This window comes from Tachypleus tridentatus, chromosome 3 (genome assembly GCF_004210375.1).
Source record: "Tachypleus tridentatus isolate NWPU-2018 chromosome 3, ASM421037v1, whole genome shotgun sequence".
NCBI classification, from domain to species: Eukaryota; Metazoa; Arthropoda; class Merostomata; order Xiphosura; family Limulidae; genus Tachypleus; species Tachypleus tridentatus.
In genome coordinates this window covers 892,696-910,568 of record NC_134827.1, presented here as the reverse complement: position 1 = coordinate 910,568, position 17,873 = coordinate 892,696, and the positions used below count along the sequence as shown (strand labels likewise).

Sequence of the window (17,873 nt, the reverse complement as noted above, 5' to 3'; positions counted from 1 at the left end):
TTAGTCGAGTATAGACGACGGCCCAACATGGCCAAGAGTTTAAAGCACTCGATTCGTAATATTCGGATAAAGGGTTCGAATCACGTAACACCAAACATGCTCGTCTTTTTTTAGCCGTGTGGGTGTTATAATGTTGTTGTCAATCCAACTATTCGTTGATAAAAAATAGCCCATGAATTAGTGGTGAGTGTTGATGACCAGCTATGTTTCAACTATTTTTCATTGCTAAATTAGGGACAGATAGCGCCCAAAACCCTCGGGTATCTATGGAAATCCTGAAATGAAAAAAAACAATTGTATATTTCGATTGAATGTGTTTAAAGTGATAATTGGAATGGAGATAGCGAGACATAAATCTTTTTTTTTTTTTTTTGTCTCAGTTAACTGTACAAAGTATCATTAAGATATCTATGTATGCTCTACTGACAACTGGTATCGAAACTCAGGTTTTAGTATTATTAGTCCTCAAAGCTACTGCTGAGCCATTTAAATTCCGTCTCTGATTTAACAATTAATTTAATGTTAGCTCTTTTAAAACAACAAAATGTAAATAAATTGTAATTTCAATATATTATAATTCATACTAGCGCTTTGTTGTTGAAATCCAGGAATACTCAATTTACTGACCGTAAATAAAAAAATATAAAACACAAAAGAATATACGTCTAAGCTTAGACGATGAATAAATTTAGAATAATTAAATTAAAGTTTCTCTTGAACTACTTGGCTCCAGAGTATTACAAATTTATGGCAGAGTGAGGTTTAATTCTAATGTAATTATAGATTATGATTACATGTGCTTTTCAATAAAGTAATTTTTTTCCACAAAATCTAGCTGAAACCCAATGCTAGAATTCTTTATCATAAAGGAGTTCATCTGTTGAGTGCATTATGGTTTTCTAAATACAACCACTTGAATTTTTGGTGGATTGACAGATCAAGCAGAGGTCACTTCAATTGTTTATTTTAAACAGCCGAGTTTGTCAGATAGACGCATAATTTTTTAAATATATTATCGGGATAAGACAAAAACTTACGTTCAGAGAAAATACTTTTGCAACGATAGAAGTTGTTTGTTATTAGCATAAAATGCTATCTATATGTGCTCTGCCCATAACGGGTATCGAAACCCGTATTTTTGCGTAGTAAGTCCGCAGACATGCTGCTGTGCCAGAATGTGGGGTGCTAACGTATTAAGCTGTAAAGAGAGACGGTGCAACTTTTAAAACCTGCTATAACCAAATGGAATGACGTGTGTAGGTGTGTTTGTACAGGCAGTATTTTAATTTTAAACGTTTCAACCTTTACATTTAGGTTCTCAACACATCTGCATGCTGAACCTCAACACTTGAAACATTGTGAACTTTTTCTGGTTTAGTATTTGTGTGTTTAACGAGTTATCTTTAAATATATTGCTACATGTGTAGCTTCTAACAGTTTTGTTTATTTTAAAGAAAGTCACACTAAATTACCTGCTGTGTCTTCTGTGGGTAATCGTACCCCAAATTGCCTTAGCTACCTGGCAATGCCAAGCCATTTGTTATGTTTTTATCACAAAAAAAACACACGTAATTCTATACCTATACTCACAATGGTTTTGTAAGCAATTTCGTTCACATAAATCATATGTTCACGTGCTGTATACTGGCTTTAGGTCAATTACATTGTCAATCTCTCTCGTACTCGTGATGAGAGTGGAACAGTAGAGACTCGTCGAAAAGAAAGTTGATGTTAGGCCTCGTGAAATCCATTCGACCATTAAAATATTCTTCATATTAGTTCTTACATGTTCTCTGTTTTAGGCAAAATGTTCTTGATAAATTACATATACTGTTTGGTTCGCATCCCAATCGCGCCAAACATGCTCCCCTCCCAGCCATGGGGGCGTTATAATGTGACGGTCAATCCCACTATTTGTTGGTAAAAGAGTAGCCCAAGAGTTGGCGGTGGGTGGTTATGACAAGCTTCCTTTCTTCTTATATTACAGTGCTAAATTCGGGACGGCTAGCGCAGATAGCCTCCGTGAAGCTTTGCGCAAAATCAAAAAAAAGAAACAAACGACTGAAAGAGAAATAGTTTCGTCATTTCCGGTGATTACGTTGTTCCACCTTTCATCTTTACGGATCAAGAACGCAGCAACCTGGACATATGCACCTCATTATTTGTACAATCAACAGGTACATTTACGTTGGAAGGATCATTTATACACAGTTACCTAGGGCTGTGTTCGACATAACCCATCTTCTTCTGAACCTGTTATATCTTGGAGTGAACATTAAAAGTCCTTTGTTACCATGGTGCGGAACCAACCAGTTTACGAACTTAAGGTAATTTTAGAAAGTTTTATTCATCTATATGAACAGTCACTTGTATTAAACCTTTACTTGATGTGGAAAAGTAACATTATAACTTGACCCGCCCTTTTTGTTTTATAACACTACAGTAATAAACTATCCAATGTACATATGAATTATATCTTTAGAAGTTATTTCAACCTTTTCCAACTTGTTTTTTTCGCAAATAGTCATAATATTATTGAAATATCGTTTGATTTTTGTCAATCAATATTGGATGTTTAGAGACGTTTAAGCATTAATTAAGTTTAAAGACCCTTAAAAACTTCAATGGTTATTTGAAAAAAATATTGAGTTTTTAATATCAACGAAGTTTTTATTCACAATTTTATTCAGAACACAGCTTCGAGACTTATATCAATAAAATGCCTATATGTCGTTAAAATCAAAATTGGGTTTTACAAATTCATTATATTTTTGTGTTACAAATATTTCGTGTATGTATATCGGATATTACATCGAAACTCGTATTATAAAACAACCTCAAAACCTCATTAGAAGCAAGACTTCTGTATAAAACACTTAATTTTTTCGATGACCTAGCTTACACAAAAAGTCAAAAGTTCTGATATTTTTAGGCCTCTGTCAGGAATATGCTACATATGACATAATGTTTTTGGATTTTTTTCCTCAAAACCTCGAAGGAGAAATTATTTAATTATTTAATTTCTTTATTAAATAAAATGTTGTTAAGTTCAATAGACTTATATATTCATACATATTTATATATTCACAACCTCTTATATCTCTAATTCAAAACCATCATTCAATATTAGAATCCATATTGTTGTAATAACTGACTTGTTTAGCTCTTGTAGGAGGTATCAAGGTAAGATAACTTTGTTCTCTAAATTATTATAAATGTTTTAGAATAACAGAAACCGGCCCACACTACGTTATATATTCTGTTAGTAACAATCACACACGGAATCTGATATACATTTTTTTCATAGATCAACAAAAGTACCAGTAGGATAAAATACAGCGCTATTTGGATCAGTGAACACGGGAACAGCATAACACAAACTTTATAACTAAGTTTAAGAAATATCATCTGGTTAATAAAATTATGTATGTTTCGATCGTAAAGCTGTCAAAGTTTAAAGGATAAAAAAAATATATAGAAAAGAAACATCTTATAAGGGAAATTGTTGGAATAATAATATTTTAGTAATTGTACGTTGCAAACAAATTTTTCTTCCAATTACAACAATTGATACATCTGTTTAAAATATATTTGAATGATTTTCTGAAATATTTATACACATATAGAAGATAACCTTTACCACCTTAGCAACTCAACTCATTCAAAAGTTAATCATTTCGGATGACCACACTCGTCACTGATTACATTAAAAGTGAAATTTAAAAAGTATTCTAGTAAATATAAAGTATGTTTTCTAAATAACCTGAGAACTAGATTTTCTAGGTTTAAAACAATATAATAAGAATGCATTCCGATGTGCATCACACGCAGACTTAACAATTATTGATTGGTTACGAAGGCAACAATTGATTTATTGCCTGATATTACAATATAATAGTTGTTTCATTCTACCTCTACCTTATTTGTTTTATGTTTTAGTAAATTATCGTTTTCACAAAGTATATTTGGTTTACATCCCTGAACCTACTTGTAAATCTTTTAGTGTAACCCTTCATTCAAGACTTTGATGTCTTTTTAATTATCAATACTAAAAAGCATAAGACATAGAAATAGTTAATTTTCAAAATGAAATAACTCATCATCATGAGTATATCAATAAACGTATTAACATTCCAGCTTCGGCACTTAATTCGCATTGTGAGGAGATTTGGGTAATCGATTTAATTTTTGTGGTTACTGTTGTTGTTTTCTCCTATTTCCATATGACGTGATATGATGTAAATCAATTAAACATTTTCTTCTAATATTGTTTCCTGGTTATTTTACAAAATACCTCTGTGACTAATAACGAATTCTAATATTTATTAAGTAACTATGAAGGAAATTTTAATTTATAGAATTTGTAGCATATGACACAGTTGGTTTACAGAACATGAGAGCTGACATTTCAATTGCTTCCATCTCATTTCGTAGTAGTGATTTTTATTCAATTAAAAGTAAGAAATGTAAATTATTATGAAAAATTAAAACCAACTGTATGTACCAAGTTTTCTGAAGTTGTTAAAACAACGTATGTTTATTAATATTGACAATCTTTTGATTTTATGTTTTACCATAATATTGCGGCTAGCAAAATCAGAAAACCTGGCAAGTATTTCGGTTTAGGTTTTAACTGGCCCCTAGCAGGAGCTCTGGACAGATTCAACTGGAAGGGGACGCCAAGAAATTTACTTTTGCTTCACCCTATTTGTGATTGGATATTAGGTTAAACCATGTTAAGAAAAAAAAACGTATGTGTGTATAAATACGAACATTATTTACACATCCATTCATAAACAAATTGTTGTTATCATCTATCTTCGGCAAGAGGCGGAGGAAAGACCAACAACAGGCTCCAGCACGTGACTATCACAAAATCTTCGACCAATACAGGTATTATGGTTCTTTAGGGCGACTTCGGATCTGCATATCCTACGTCAAGAATTTGTGTGAAGTAACTCCGTTTAAACCTATTGTCACTCCCCAGACTCGATCTTTCCGGAGAGTGTCCGAGCTATGTAACTGAAATTAAAATTAAGAATGTTGATGTTTAGTACACTTTCGGCTAATATTTGGTTAGTACCCTATATGCTACGAATTTTGTAATGATACTGATGGGTGCGCCATATGGTGGGTATTTTGGCTGACGTTGAAAATTGTTTTGTTAGTGTGTTTCTCGTGTTGGCTGTTTGATAATATCTTTTGGCTAAATTCCGGATTATTTCACTAGATTTTAGTGATGTTCATAGTAAATCTAAGAAGTTTGAGAGAGTATACCTTAGTAAACGATATGCCATACGGATTACTCGGTATTGTAATGTTTCTACATTTTGCATGAGGTCATTTGACACGTTGCACGTGATAGTGCATTAATATTCAATGGGTGGTCTGATACAAGCTTTATAAGTGGTTTTAATGGTAGGCCTAGCATCCTTTGTGAGTGCCTCCAATAAGGTTAGGGAAAGTAATACGTTGGTTGACAGATTTTCAAATTTTCAAATGCTAACGTGATTCCTACAGCGCAGAGACCTATTGAAGGTAACTCCAAGAAGTTTTATAGATTTAGTGTATTTAATATCTGTGTGTGGTAGGGTTAGTTGTATTTGGATTATTTTTATTTTCTGTTTTAACAACTCGGTGAAATATAATTGCCTGTGTTTAGTTAGGATATAGAGCTACACACTATCTATTACACCATTAGATTATGTGATTGAGTAAAGCTTGAGATCCACTGAATAACTTTATGTGGGATTTTGAGCTCATATAGTTTGAACAGCAATCCATTATGCTAAATGTAGCCCAGTGATCACCTACTTAGATTAACAGAAACTGTATTTCAATTATTTAACCACAAACATATGACAGTTGCAGTATTTTTTTATGTTAAAAACAAACATTCGACAGCTTTTGTGATAATGGAACAGGTTCTTATTGTTTTTATACAAAATAAGAGCCTGTTCGCGATTATCTTTTCCATAAATTTTCCTGTCAAGTAAACTTACACAAGAGATATCTGCGCTAGTCGTCCCTAATTTAGCAGTGTAAGACTAGAGGGAAGGCAACTAATCATCATCAGCCACCGCCAACTCTTGAGCTACTCTTTTCCCAATGAATAGCGTATTTACCGTCACATTATAATGCTCCCACGGCTGAAAAAGCGAGCATTTTTTGTGTGACGGGGATTCGAACCAATAACACTAAGATTATGAGTCGAGTGCCTTAACCACGTGGCCTTGCAAGGCCTGTTTGTCGATATCTAATTTTACTTGGCAAATGAAATCGATCGTGTTGTATTGTTACAGGTGTGGTTTATTGTGTGTGTGTGTTTTCTTAGAGCAAAACGACATTTGGCTATTTGCCGAATCCACCAATTGGAATCGAACAATGATGGGAGGCTTGGGATCTGGAAGGCTGACGCAAGATATTGGGTAAATAGTTCTGCTTTAGTAGAATCGGTTGAGACATTAATTGCTTTATAGTTTGGTATTTTTTGCTTTCATCGTTGGATAGGCAGAAATCTTCCTGGTTAATATCATGCTGCCGTGTTATTAATGGTTTTATTGTGTTATTTTCCCCATTAATTATTGTTTTAGTGTGGCAGTTTTGCATAATAATAAATTGTAATCTTTCTGTTACGTGCGAATGGATCTCGGGAGTTAGTTTCTGCGACTTAAATTTAAGTTATATTATCTCGCATAGGGATACAGTCGAGGTTGCGGATTTTATTAGAGGTTATGCAAAAAGCTAAATTATCAATCGTGTGCTCATTAGGTGTGATAAAATCTATTTCAATGGGAGACTAGTTGAGATATGTGCTGAACATTTCCAAATTTGTCCGTGAAAAGTTACAGAAAAGGGGAGGAAATTCACGTGAAGTGATTGTTCGGTGGAACAGCGCGAAATGCGCGGGGTCGTGATCCCCTCCAATGTTAGCTAATTCGCAGAAATTAGAAATATATGGCAAAATGTTTGGGGTAAGTATTACCAAATCAAGAATGTCTGTCTTGAGAGCTATGTATATGGGTATGTGTGGGCATGTTATCATCTATAACCACAAGGTCAGTTTCTTCTATAAATATATTTATAATGATATCCTTCCTGTTTGTTTTCCTACATGGAAAGTTGGTATACTTTGACTTTAAATCACCTAAGATAAATGTAGTGTTTCTACAAAGAAATTGTTTAAATACACTCGTATCTGACGTTGCCCGAGGGGATGCAGAAAACACAGCTAACGTGAACACTATTGTATTAGCAGGCTCAATGTGGCAAACTAGAATTTCGTTATTACTTTCTCTAATAGTTTCATCATGTGTTACCGTCATGTCACTTTTGTATAATACCGCGGTTCCTCTCCTTTTTTGATTTAGGGCTTGAGATAACAGTATATACAGTTAATCTGAAATGGTTGTTTCTATTCAGATATGTTTTGTTTATAAAAATGATATCAACACCATGTTCGTGCAAACCCTGTATTGTTGTGTAAGCCTCCTTGTATATTAACGTGTAAAATCGAAACCACTACTCACCTGAACTTGTCGATTTCACTGTCATACCTGCTTCCTACGCAGTCCTTCAAGGCTTGGCAAAAGTAGATGTAGGACTTCCGCCATATTGTAGATCTTTCAACACTGCCACCACTACGTCGGTGACAAAGGCGACAATGTTCCTGTTACTGATCCTATAAAGTTAGTAAAACATGTGTTAATTTATAATAATGATGATATGAACCCAATTTTTTATCTTATGTAAAAACAGCCAAAGATTGATCATATGAAAATAAGATTGGCTACTAAGCTTTTAAACATGCACCTCATAATAAACAACCGAAATTTGAATACTGTCAATACAAAAGTAACTTGTTTATGTATATAAAATACGAATAAGCTGAGAGAAACCAAATAGGTTTCTAATTTTCACTTTAAATATTAAAATGTTTATGTGTGTGTGTGTGTGTATATATATATCTTTACACGTAGATAGAACAAAACATCGTAGAAAACGAAATGCTGAACGAAATCGATGAGCTGAAGGTAAGAGACTTGGTGTAAGAATTTCGTAACAAATGAATTAGGTTATTTTGGTTAATAAATGCTTTAGAAAGAAAAAAAAAAAAGCCCTCCAATGGCTCAGCGGCATGTCTGCGAACTTACAACGCTAAAAACTGGGTTTCAATATCCGTCGTGGGCAGAACACAGATAGCCCATTCAGTAGCTTTGGGCTTAATTCAAACAACAACAGAAAGAAAGAAACATATAAGAATAGAACAACTAGAGTATTATAGAATATCCAATAATATTAGAATAAATAAATATTTTAAAACTTTTTTTTCAATGTATATATATCTATATATATTTTGTAGTTTCTCAAAATGTTTCTTCATATGTTGGTTTTACAAGTTATTTGAAAAATTAGCTCAACGTCACACTAAATCTACAGTAATACCTGGTTAAGTTACTGTGACAGTTTATCTGCATTCCTCGTGATAATGAGTCTGTTTGAGTTAAGTGCAACTTGATTGTTTGTTTGTTTTGGAATTTCGCACAAAGCTACTCAAGGGCTATCTGTGCTAGCCGTCCCTAATTTAGCAGTGTAAGACTAGAGGGAAGGCAGCTAGTCATCACCACCCACCGCCAACTCTTGGGCTACTCTTTTACCAACGAAAAGTGGGATTGACCGTCACATTATAACGCCCCCACGGCTGGGAGGGCGAGCATGTTTGGCGCGATTCGGGCGCGAACCCGCGACTCTCAGATTACGAAGCGCACGCCTTAACGCGCTAGGCCATGCCAGGCCCGTGCAACTTGACTATAAATGAATTCAACAAAACAAATAAATTAACTTTCGTGTTAACCGAATGCTTCTCTTCATGACAAAGTAGATTGAAATTTATGTTTTATATACTCTAATTTATGTTCAAATGACTATCGGGTTAGTTATACTTGCTCTCTCCATGTCAAAAATAATTAATAAAATAAAATTTTATAGAAAAATTACGTAATATCTATTGTTGCTTTGTTTGTTATTAAACACAAAACTGGGTTGTGCATTGTCATTGGTGAAGGCACTTTGCTCTCAATATCGGAGTCGCAGGTTCAATTCCGATCACAACAAACGTGATTAAATTTTCAATTGTTGGGCATTATAAAATCGAGGTTAATCCCAAAATTCCCTTTAATGTAAAAATGCAAAATATTATACCGCGCCCACGGTTAAAACATTGGGTGTGTTTGGTGCGACTAATAATCGACCCTGCGACCCTTGCTTTACGAGTCAAACGCCTTAACCACTTGTTACCCCCACCCCAACTTCCACGGTCAACTTTCCCAACCAACAAAGGAATAAGAAAAAAGTCTACACGGTGAGCTTAGTGTATTCACCACAGGTATCAAAACTCCGGCTAGTAGCATTATCAACTTTTAGACTTACCGCTGAGCTACTGAGAAGTGGACAAATGTCAAAATTGCACACGCATACGAATCTTAAACCAAATTTATGTAGCAATATAAAACGTAAGAGTTGCCTACATTAATTTATTATATTTTGTCCTAAAGAATATATTATTATATCAACAAAGATTTAGTTATTACACAAAACACGTCTAGATACTACCCTATATTCCACCTAATTTAGTTTAATATACCTCTGAAGGACATTCAGTGTAAATATGAAGGAAATTTCCAGCTCCTTACGCTAAGCTACACTATTTCTACAAGAATTAAATAGGAAGTAATTAAACAAACAATTATCTATTTTATAAACCACCGTTATTTTTCAACATGAAGGTTTCTGTTGTGGACATCGAAGACGAAGACAGAGTCAGGAGTGACATCTTATACTCTGTGGATGAAGTTCCTCGTTGGTACCTGTGTATTATACTTGGGATTCAGGTGAGAACATGGAGTTTATTGTCGACTTTTACTATTCGTATTTTCTAAGTCAGTAATATGTTACACCTTATATATCTATATAATATCTTACATTATTTTAATATTATTATTTTGCATTAAACTGTCAAGAACTTTATTTTCAAAACTTATTTTCACCCAGTATTCTTACCACTAGTCCTCATTAATGATTAGTTTGATGTCTAAATGAAGTTAAACTTCATATTTTCTCCTATTTTCCTTTACATGAGGGCTTATTTTGATCTTTGATTTGTTTTGTTTTTCTTCAAGATTACAACGTTTCGCACAAGTTTTCGTTCAGAACAAAATGTTTTCTTTTGAGTTTTAATATTAGATATGATCTGAAACAGTAACTCTCAACTGTAGAAAATGCATATTCTAACTGAGGAAAAAGTTAGGATATCCCCACATTTATTCCCTCTTAAAATGGCTCAGCTGACACACAGGTGTATCACACCAGGTGCACACGATTAGAACATCGTTACTCAGCATTTCGAATGAGGTTTGCTCTATTTAAACCTTAGACATTTAATTTGGTGTGCTCCTGACTGTTGAAGTGAGAGCGAGCACCAAAAGAGCTGTCTGAGGCCTTCAGAAAGAAAATTGTAGCAGCTAATGTCTGGTGACGGATTTAAAGATTTCAAAAGATTTTGAAATCAGCCATTCCACTGTCCGGAAAATAGTAAACAAGTGGAGGGCTTTCAAAACAACTGTCGACATGCCCAGGTCTGGTTGTCCAAACAAGTTCACCCCGAGAGCAGACCGCAAGATGCTGAAAGAAGTCTCCAAACACCCTAACGTGTCATCACGGGACCTACAGCAGGCTCTGGCTACTGTTGATGTGAAAGTGCATGCTTCTACAATCAGAAAGAGACTGCACAAGTTTAACTTGCATGGGAGGTGTGCAAGGAGGAAACCTTTGCTCTGTAAGAGAAACGTCAAGATGAGACTGAAGTTTTCCAGAGAGAATGAAGACAAAGACCAGGACTTCTGGAATAATGTTCTTTAGACAGATGAGTCAAAATTGAATTATTTGGACACCAGAACAGAGGACATGTTTGGCATAAACCAAATACAACATTCCAAGAAAAGAACCTCATAGTAACTGTCAAGCATGGAGTTGGAAATGTCATGGTTGAGGGCTGCTTTGGTGCAGTAGGACCGCGACAGCTCACAATCATAGAATCCATCATGAATTCTACTGTGTATCGGAGGGTGCTTGAGAATCATATGAGACCATCTGTGCAAAAATTGAAGCTGATGCGGAACTGCAACCGGCAACACGACAATGACCCGAAACATACTCGTAAATCCACCAAGGACTGGCTGAAAACTAAGAAATGGAGAGTTCTGGAATAGCCGAGTCAAAGCCCAGATCTTAATCCCATTGAGATGCTCTGGGGTGACTCGAAAAGGGCTGTACATGCAAGAAACCCCTAAAACATCTCACAGCTAAAAGAATTCTGCATTGAGGAGTGGGACAAACTTTCTTCAGACCGGTGTCAGAGACTGGCAGATGGCTACAAGAAGCGTCTCAGTGCAGTTATTTCAGCCAAAGGGGTTAACACTGCCTATTAAGGGTTTGGGCGTCCTACCTTTTAGCTCAGTTAGAATATGCATTTTTCTATAATTGCATTTACAGAAGATCTTGAGAAGTTTTTCTTCCGTTTTAATTGTTCTGTGATATTCCTATAATCTCTCAGTATTGTTGAAACTAAGATTAAATATCTATATATCCAAAAATGTTACAAAAATACACAAGCTTTTGTAGGGTGTCCTAACCTTTTTCACATGACTGTACATGGATTTCAATTTTTTTTGTTTTTATTTTTATCAATGTTTACGATTTTGCTGATAAAAACGAATGATAAGTGAATGATAAGAAATATATTTCGTTCAATAATTTTATTGTTAGTGATATTTTAAAGGAAAAAATTAAGCCTGGATTATTTGTTTATTTTTTTTAAATACATTTACGCTTTTAAATATGAGATTCCTCTGTGTATTCTTAATGCCTTAGTTTAAATCAGTAAATGGGCAAAGCACCATTCGAATCTGAAACGTGACACGCGTAAAACGTTTTTGAAACATCTGTGATGTATAAAAGAAAAAAACAGTTCATACTGTTAAATTAGAAATATCAGTATCTCAAACTAAAACTAATCTCTTGATCTGAGTTAATACATTTCCTCTTGTGTGTTTTATTTGGCTCAGCTATAAACACATCAGTAATATTTCAAATCACAGATAGCGGTGAAATTCACTGAAATTATTCAGTTGCACCTTATAAAATACTTTTTTATTCAATTACATTGTCCACTGAACAGGATGGAAGAATAAATTATTATGGTTAATGTTGCATATTGCTGAAACACTAATATAGAAACAGTTTAGTTCCCTTCTTTACTGTTTAATAAAAACACCTTACACTTATTTAAAACGTATTTCAAGTGGTATTTGATTAAAACATGAAAAATAAACTGTATTTATTGGTTTTACATTAATAGCAATTCCTGATGATGTTCGGGTCGACTTTGGCATATTCTTACTTAGTCACACCAAAGCTTTGCATCCAAGAAACCGACCCGGCGAGGAGCTACATAACATCAACAATATTTTTGTGTCAGGTTTAGGAACCCTAATCCAGTCAACTTTCGGTACAAGGTAAGAGCGAATTTCATCCATCCAAGCTTAAAGGCTTAAAAGTGGGGAATATTTTCGATATCATATTATTGTAATCCTTGATGACGAGAAAACCTACTTGTAGAGAAAAAATATATTTGTAAAAGCGGCTGGTATTAGTAGAGAAATCTCTATGTTAGGAGCGAACAACATTACGACCTTCTTCGGTCATCGTCAGGTTCACAAAGAAAGAAATAGGTAACTCACAGAATGCTGATCACTTGTTTGGAGGCAGCTGTTCAATTGTGTGAATGTGCCATTTTTTATTTATTTAGTGTTCACACGTTTTCGAACACTGCAACTCAAATAAACAAAACATAGCTGTAGAGAACACCCACACACTTAAAGAAACAAACATAAACAAACGTAAAATTAAAGAAGCCTTACTTATACAACAACTCAAGCTAAAAATAAACCAATACAAAGGAACACCTTTATACCTATATTAATAAATATAATCCAACATCTAAACACGCCCTCTACATTCCTACACTCAATTACACAACCTCTTTCAAACATGTGGTCAGCTATCGGTGAGCTACCTTTTTCTTTCTTTATGAACCTGACGATGACCGAAGAAGGTCGAAAGGTTGGTCGCTCTTCAATATAGTGCGTTTTTTATCCATATCAGCCGTTTTCACATATATCTATATAAAACTGTAATATTCTGAAATGATAACCATGTTACGTGTTTACATTGACGTACATTATCGCAACAATGTGTAACAAACCTTTGTTATAAATCTGCATCTTAATATTTTGTTTGTAAAGAACGTGCAAACGAAGAATGTTGCAAAGCCTATTTTAAAATTGTAAGACTGTGGAAACAATAGCTACACACGGTATCCACTGCGATTTCCATTATTATAGAATAGTAGGACATGACCGTCTCACTCATAAAACAAACCAACGACAAAGTGAAGTTTTAGCTGACGTATACTGGTCACTAGGCCACACCCGTTCAACTATCTCATGCAGCTGGAAAATGAAACGTCAATTAAAGATATTCCTCATGAAGACATATGTATATAGACAACTGATGTGACTCTTTGGAATCTCTGTGTATTTTGAATTTTGATTAAAGCTTTGAAATATTAATATCTTCATTCTCTAAATAGAATATGATAAGAATGGTGAACTTGGAAATGGAATGTTTATAAACCAGCCTTGTAAACTACAGTATAACATTATTAAAAATAGGCAATGCCATTAGATAAAGCATAATTAGTGGTGGAACCATAAACGAAACAGCTGAGATTTGAAAATCATTATGACGGAATGACTTCAAACTGTGTATATGAAAGAACCTGTTTGGTGAATACTGAAGTTGTTGCTGTGAGAGATTACTAGACAATAATACTGCTTTATGTAGAACTCTGAACCTGTTTCAAATTCTTAATAAAAACGTTTATACATTCAGGAGAGTTTTGATATTGTTTGTTGTTGCTTGGACTCTGAGTAATTAAATGAAGAGCTGATTTAATACTTAGACTAAAAACTTATTTAGTGTTTTTATGTAGACTACCCATTATTCAAGGCTCTTCTTCAGCCTTTTTGATTCCAATATTTGCTACTTTGAACTTACCTCAGTGGAAGTGTCCTAGTGAAGAAATAATGTTGTCAGCAACAGAAGAAGAGCTACAAGAATTCTGGCAAATCAGAATGCGAGAGGTGAGAAATTATATCAAAACGGCTTGTTGGAATATTATGTATCCGATATCAGAAGCAAGGATTTTGTTAATCATTGAACAAAATAAAGCAATTATTGTCATAACATTTTAAATTATTTAAATCTGATTCACTACTAAATGAAAACACCTGGAAATTAACATGAATGTTAAGTTAACGATGGAGATTTGGATAAATGAAAACAAATTATTACTGCAGTAATGAGAACTATTTTAGATTCAACGACTTTATCAATTTCATTAAAGTCGCAGGTTTTTACTCAACGCTTTAACTTTAGAAATTTTATTATTAAAATAAAAATCGCATGTTACCTGTTACGATTCATCTCCGACAAGTCTCCAAGTTACTATACTTAACACAAATATATTTTAATATACAAACAATAACACAGTTTAGTAAAAAGGCTATTACAAATAATGGTTTACATATAAGCGTTTTTCAAGGAGTACTGAATTTTCCATCTGTTCTGGTTTGTTTTTAGATCTCACCCAAAGTATCCCGAGGGTTATCTGTGGTAGCTATACCTAATTTTGCAGTGAAAGTACAGAGAAAATCAGCTAATTGTCATATCCTTTCACTGCCAACTCTTATGATACTCATCAACGAACTAATACTGGGATTGATTGTCTTATAATAACGCCCCACCACTGAAAGGTCGAGCACATTTGTTACCGTGACCTACAGATGCCATTCAAGAGCCGTAACTACCTGACGATGACGGACCATCCATGTAACCTGGAACTTGATCTGTTATTGAGAGTTAACGGAGAGCAAATTAATTCTCGTATAAATACTGACGTCTGAAGTTATTTCAGGAAAGTTGAATGTTTGCCATGTTTGAAATCTATTAACGTTGTTGGTCAAATATCTGAAGTATAACTATTAGTTTGCTTTTGAATTTCGCGCAAAACTACACGAGGGCTATCTGTGCTAGCCGTCCCTAATTTAGTAATGTAAGACTAGAATGTAAGACTAATGTAAGAAAGTTGAATGTTTGCCATGTTTGAAATCTATTAACGTTGTTGGTCAAATATCTGAAGTATAACTATTAGTTTGCTTTTGAATTTCGCGCAAAACTACACGAGGGCTATCTGTGCTAGCCGTCCCTAATTTAGTAATGTAAGACTAGAGGGAAGGCAGCAAGAGATCACCACCACCGTCAACATTTGGGCTACTTTTCCGTTTATTAAGCGTTTACCACAATAACAGCTTCCGAGGTTTAAAGTATACTGACTGTAACTACCCAACATAGCGTGTTGTGATGATTACCTTTTATACTCAATGGGCGTAACTCTAGAAAATTCATCTTTTGATTCTTATTCTTATTTTTGATTCTTACGCTATAGAATCTTCTGCAAATAAAGAGAACAAGCGTGACTTTCCCAATACACATTTCACGATGTGTGTCTCATGCATTAAAATGAAACAAACATAGATATAAAAATATATGTATATCAGCAAATATCTTACACACTTTAAATTCAATAATCTATATATCTTTGCATCATTTAAAATGTAAGTCTTGATATATTTGTGTAGATACAAGGCGCTATCATTGGGGCATCCATCTTTGAAATGGTTATAGGTCTTACAGGTGTTATCGGAATGATACTTCAGTGGTTAACACCTTTAGTTTTCGTTCCTATCATATCGTTGGTAGGACTATCTCTCTTCGAAGAAGCAGCTTTTAAAGCTAGTAAAAACTGGGGAATAGCAATTATGTAACTCTTGTTTTATAATAAACTTATTAATGGTATTTTGTTAGTATTATAGAGAAACTTGTAATACTCCACTGAAGCTTTTATTTGTAAAATATGAAATATTTTACAGCTTGATATGAATAACGCGCAAAGCTAAACGAAGGCTATCTGCGCTAGCCGTCACTAATTTAGTAGTGTAAGATTATAGAGAAGGCAGATAGCCATCACAACCCACCGCCAACTCTTGGGGTAGTCTTTTATTACCGGATACTTGGATTGACCGTCACTTTATAACTCCCCCAAGGCCGAAAGGGTGAACATGTTTGGTGCGATAGGGTTTCGAATTCTTAACCCTCAGATTACGACTCGAGTTCTTTAACCACCTTGTCCTCCAGGAACTATATTTTATGGTATCGCACGAATACGTCGAGGTCCCAGTATGGCCAAGTGGTTAAAACACTCGAGTCATAATCTGAAGTCGTTGATCGAATCCCGTCACACCAAACATGCTCGCCCTTTTAGCCGTGGGAGTGTTATAATGTGACGGTGAATCCAAGTATTCGTTTATAAAAGAGTAGCTTCAGAGTTGGCGGTGGGTGATGATGATTAGCAGTCTTCCCTCTAGTGTTACAGTGCTAAATTAGGAACGGCTAGCGCAGAGAGTCCTCATTTAGCTTTGCACAAAATTCAAAACAAACCAAACTGATACGTTCGGTATGTTAGAAACCTCATCGCTATCTGAAAGAAAAGGAGAATTGTTTGTTTTTTTGTTTTAACAAAGCTACACAGTTGACTCTTGAAAGCATCTTGTCCAACCTGCAAAAATATGAAATATTATTCTACTTTCTCCGTCAAACACACAAAACACTGTAGAGATTACCTATAACCTAAACAACTCTATTTATTTCTTACGTATCAAAACTTTAATAATAAATCACTAGAAACTCCTAAACAACCTAAGTAATAGCCTTGCCTTTTCCATAATCACAACTATATTTTCCTTTGCAAACATTCAAACTAATCGTTCTCATTATAATGACTTTCAAAATGAAATCCTTATTTAGAACAAAATCAAATTAAGGTGAAACTATTCTATAATAATGTCCACAATATTTACTTTTATGCAAGAGCATTATTTCGTAATCATGTATCGTATATCTGGATCTTTTAATTTAATATTTTCTACGCTTAGTAGATAATCGTCGCATTTTGCATCAGATTTTGAAAAAAATGCTTAGAGGAAAAGTTTTCCCTATGATCTTTTAAAAAGTGAATGAATATAAATTGTGAGGAAAACCGAAGTTTGTGACATAACACATTATACCATACACTATAAGCTTGAGATGGCCTGGTGGTTGTTGCGTTTAAAATTGCAGATTGCCGGTTTAAACCCCTTTACTTAACATTTTCGTTATTTAAAATGAAACAACGACATAAAATTATTGCCTAAGAATTAACTAGAAAACTTGACATTTTTCCATGCAAAACGACATGTTTATATTTATGGCAAATACACTGGTGAAGGAATACAGGGAGATATGATTACTGCTAAATATATAGATAATCTAAGGGTAGCCTTACACATAACACTGTAAAAGGGTTAACTTTGAGAACATTAACAGCTAAGATCAAACGGATATTAATTACATAGAATTCCCCTCATAGAATTCACCACGATAAAGACAAACTTCATGTTCAACAACCAAAACTATATACAAACAAATGGCCTAAGCATGGGCAACCCAGTATCACCAGTTCTAGCCAATATTTTTATGACACAAGTTGAAACACAAGCAATTAACACAGCATTACATCCACCACTATACTCGTACAGATATGTAGATGACACGGTTGCGGGATTCGAATCTACAGAACATATACTCAATTTTTTCAA

At 34.3% G+C, this 17,873-nt stretch overlaps 2 protein-coding genes across 2 annotated transcripts; both read left to right on the top strand.

The window, feature by feature from the left end:
- The first annotated feature begins 2,148 nt into the window (after positions 1–2,148).
- LOC143247899 (uncharacterized) lies at positions 2,149–14,010 on the top strand. Its single transcript, XM_076496450.1, has 6 exons — positions 2,149–2,327; positions 6,335–6,428; positions 7,980–8,033; positions 9,786–9,890; positions 12,416–12,572; positions 13,362–14,010. Exons 1-5 carry the CDS (start codon positions 2,149–2,151, stop codon positions 12,539–12,541), a joined length of 558 nt encoding a protein of 185 aa, XP_076352565.1. The 3' UTR covers positions 12,542–12,572; positions 13,362–14,010.
- LOC143247897 (solute carrier family 23 member 2-like) lies at positions 12,724–16,004 on the top strand. The gene is made up of 3 exons (XM_076496449.1): positions 12,724–12,788; positions 14,111–14,261; positions 15,819–16,004. Exons 1-3 carry the CDS (start codon positions 12,724–12,726, stop codon positions 16,002–16,004), a joined length of 402 nt encoding a protein of 133 aa, XP_076352564.1.
- The last annotated feature ends 1,869 nt before the right edge of the window (positions 16,005–17,873 follow it).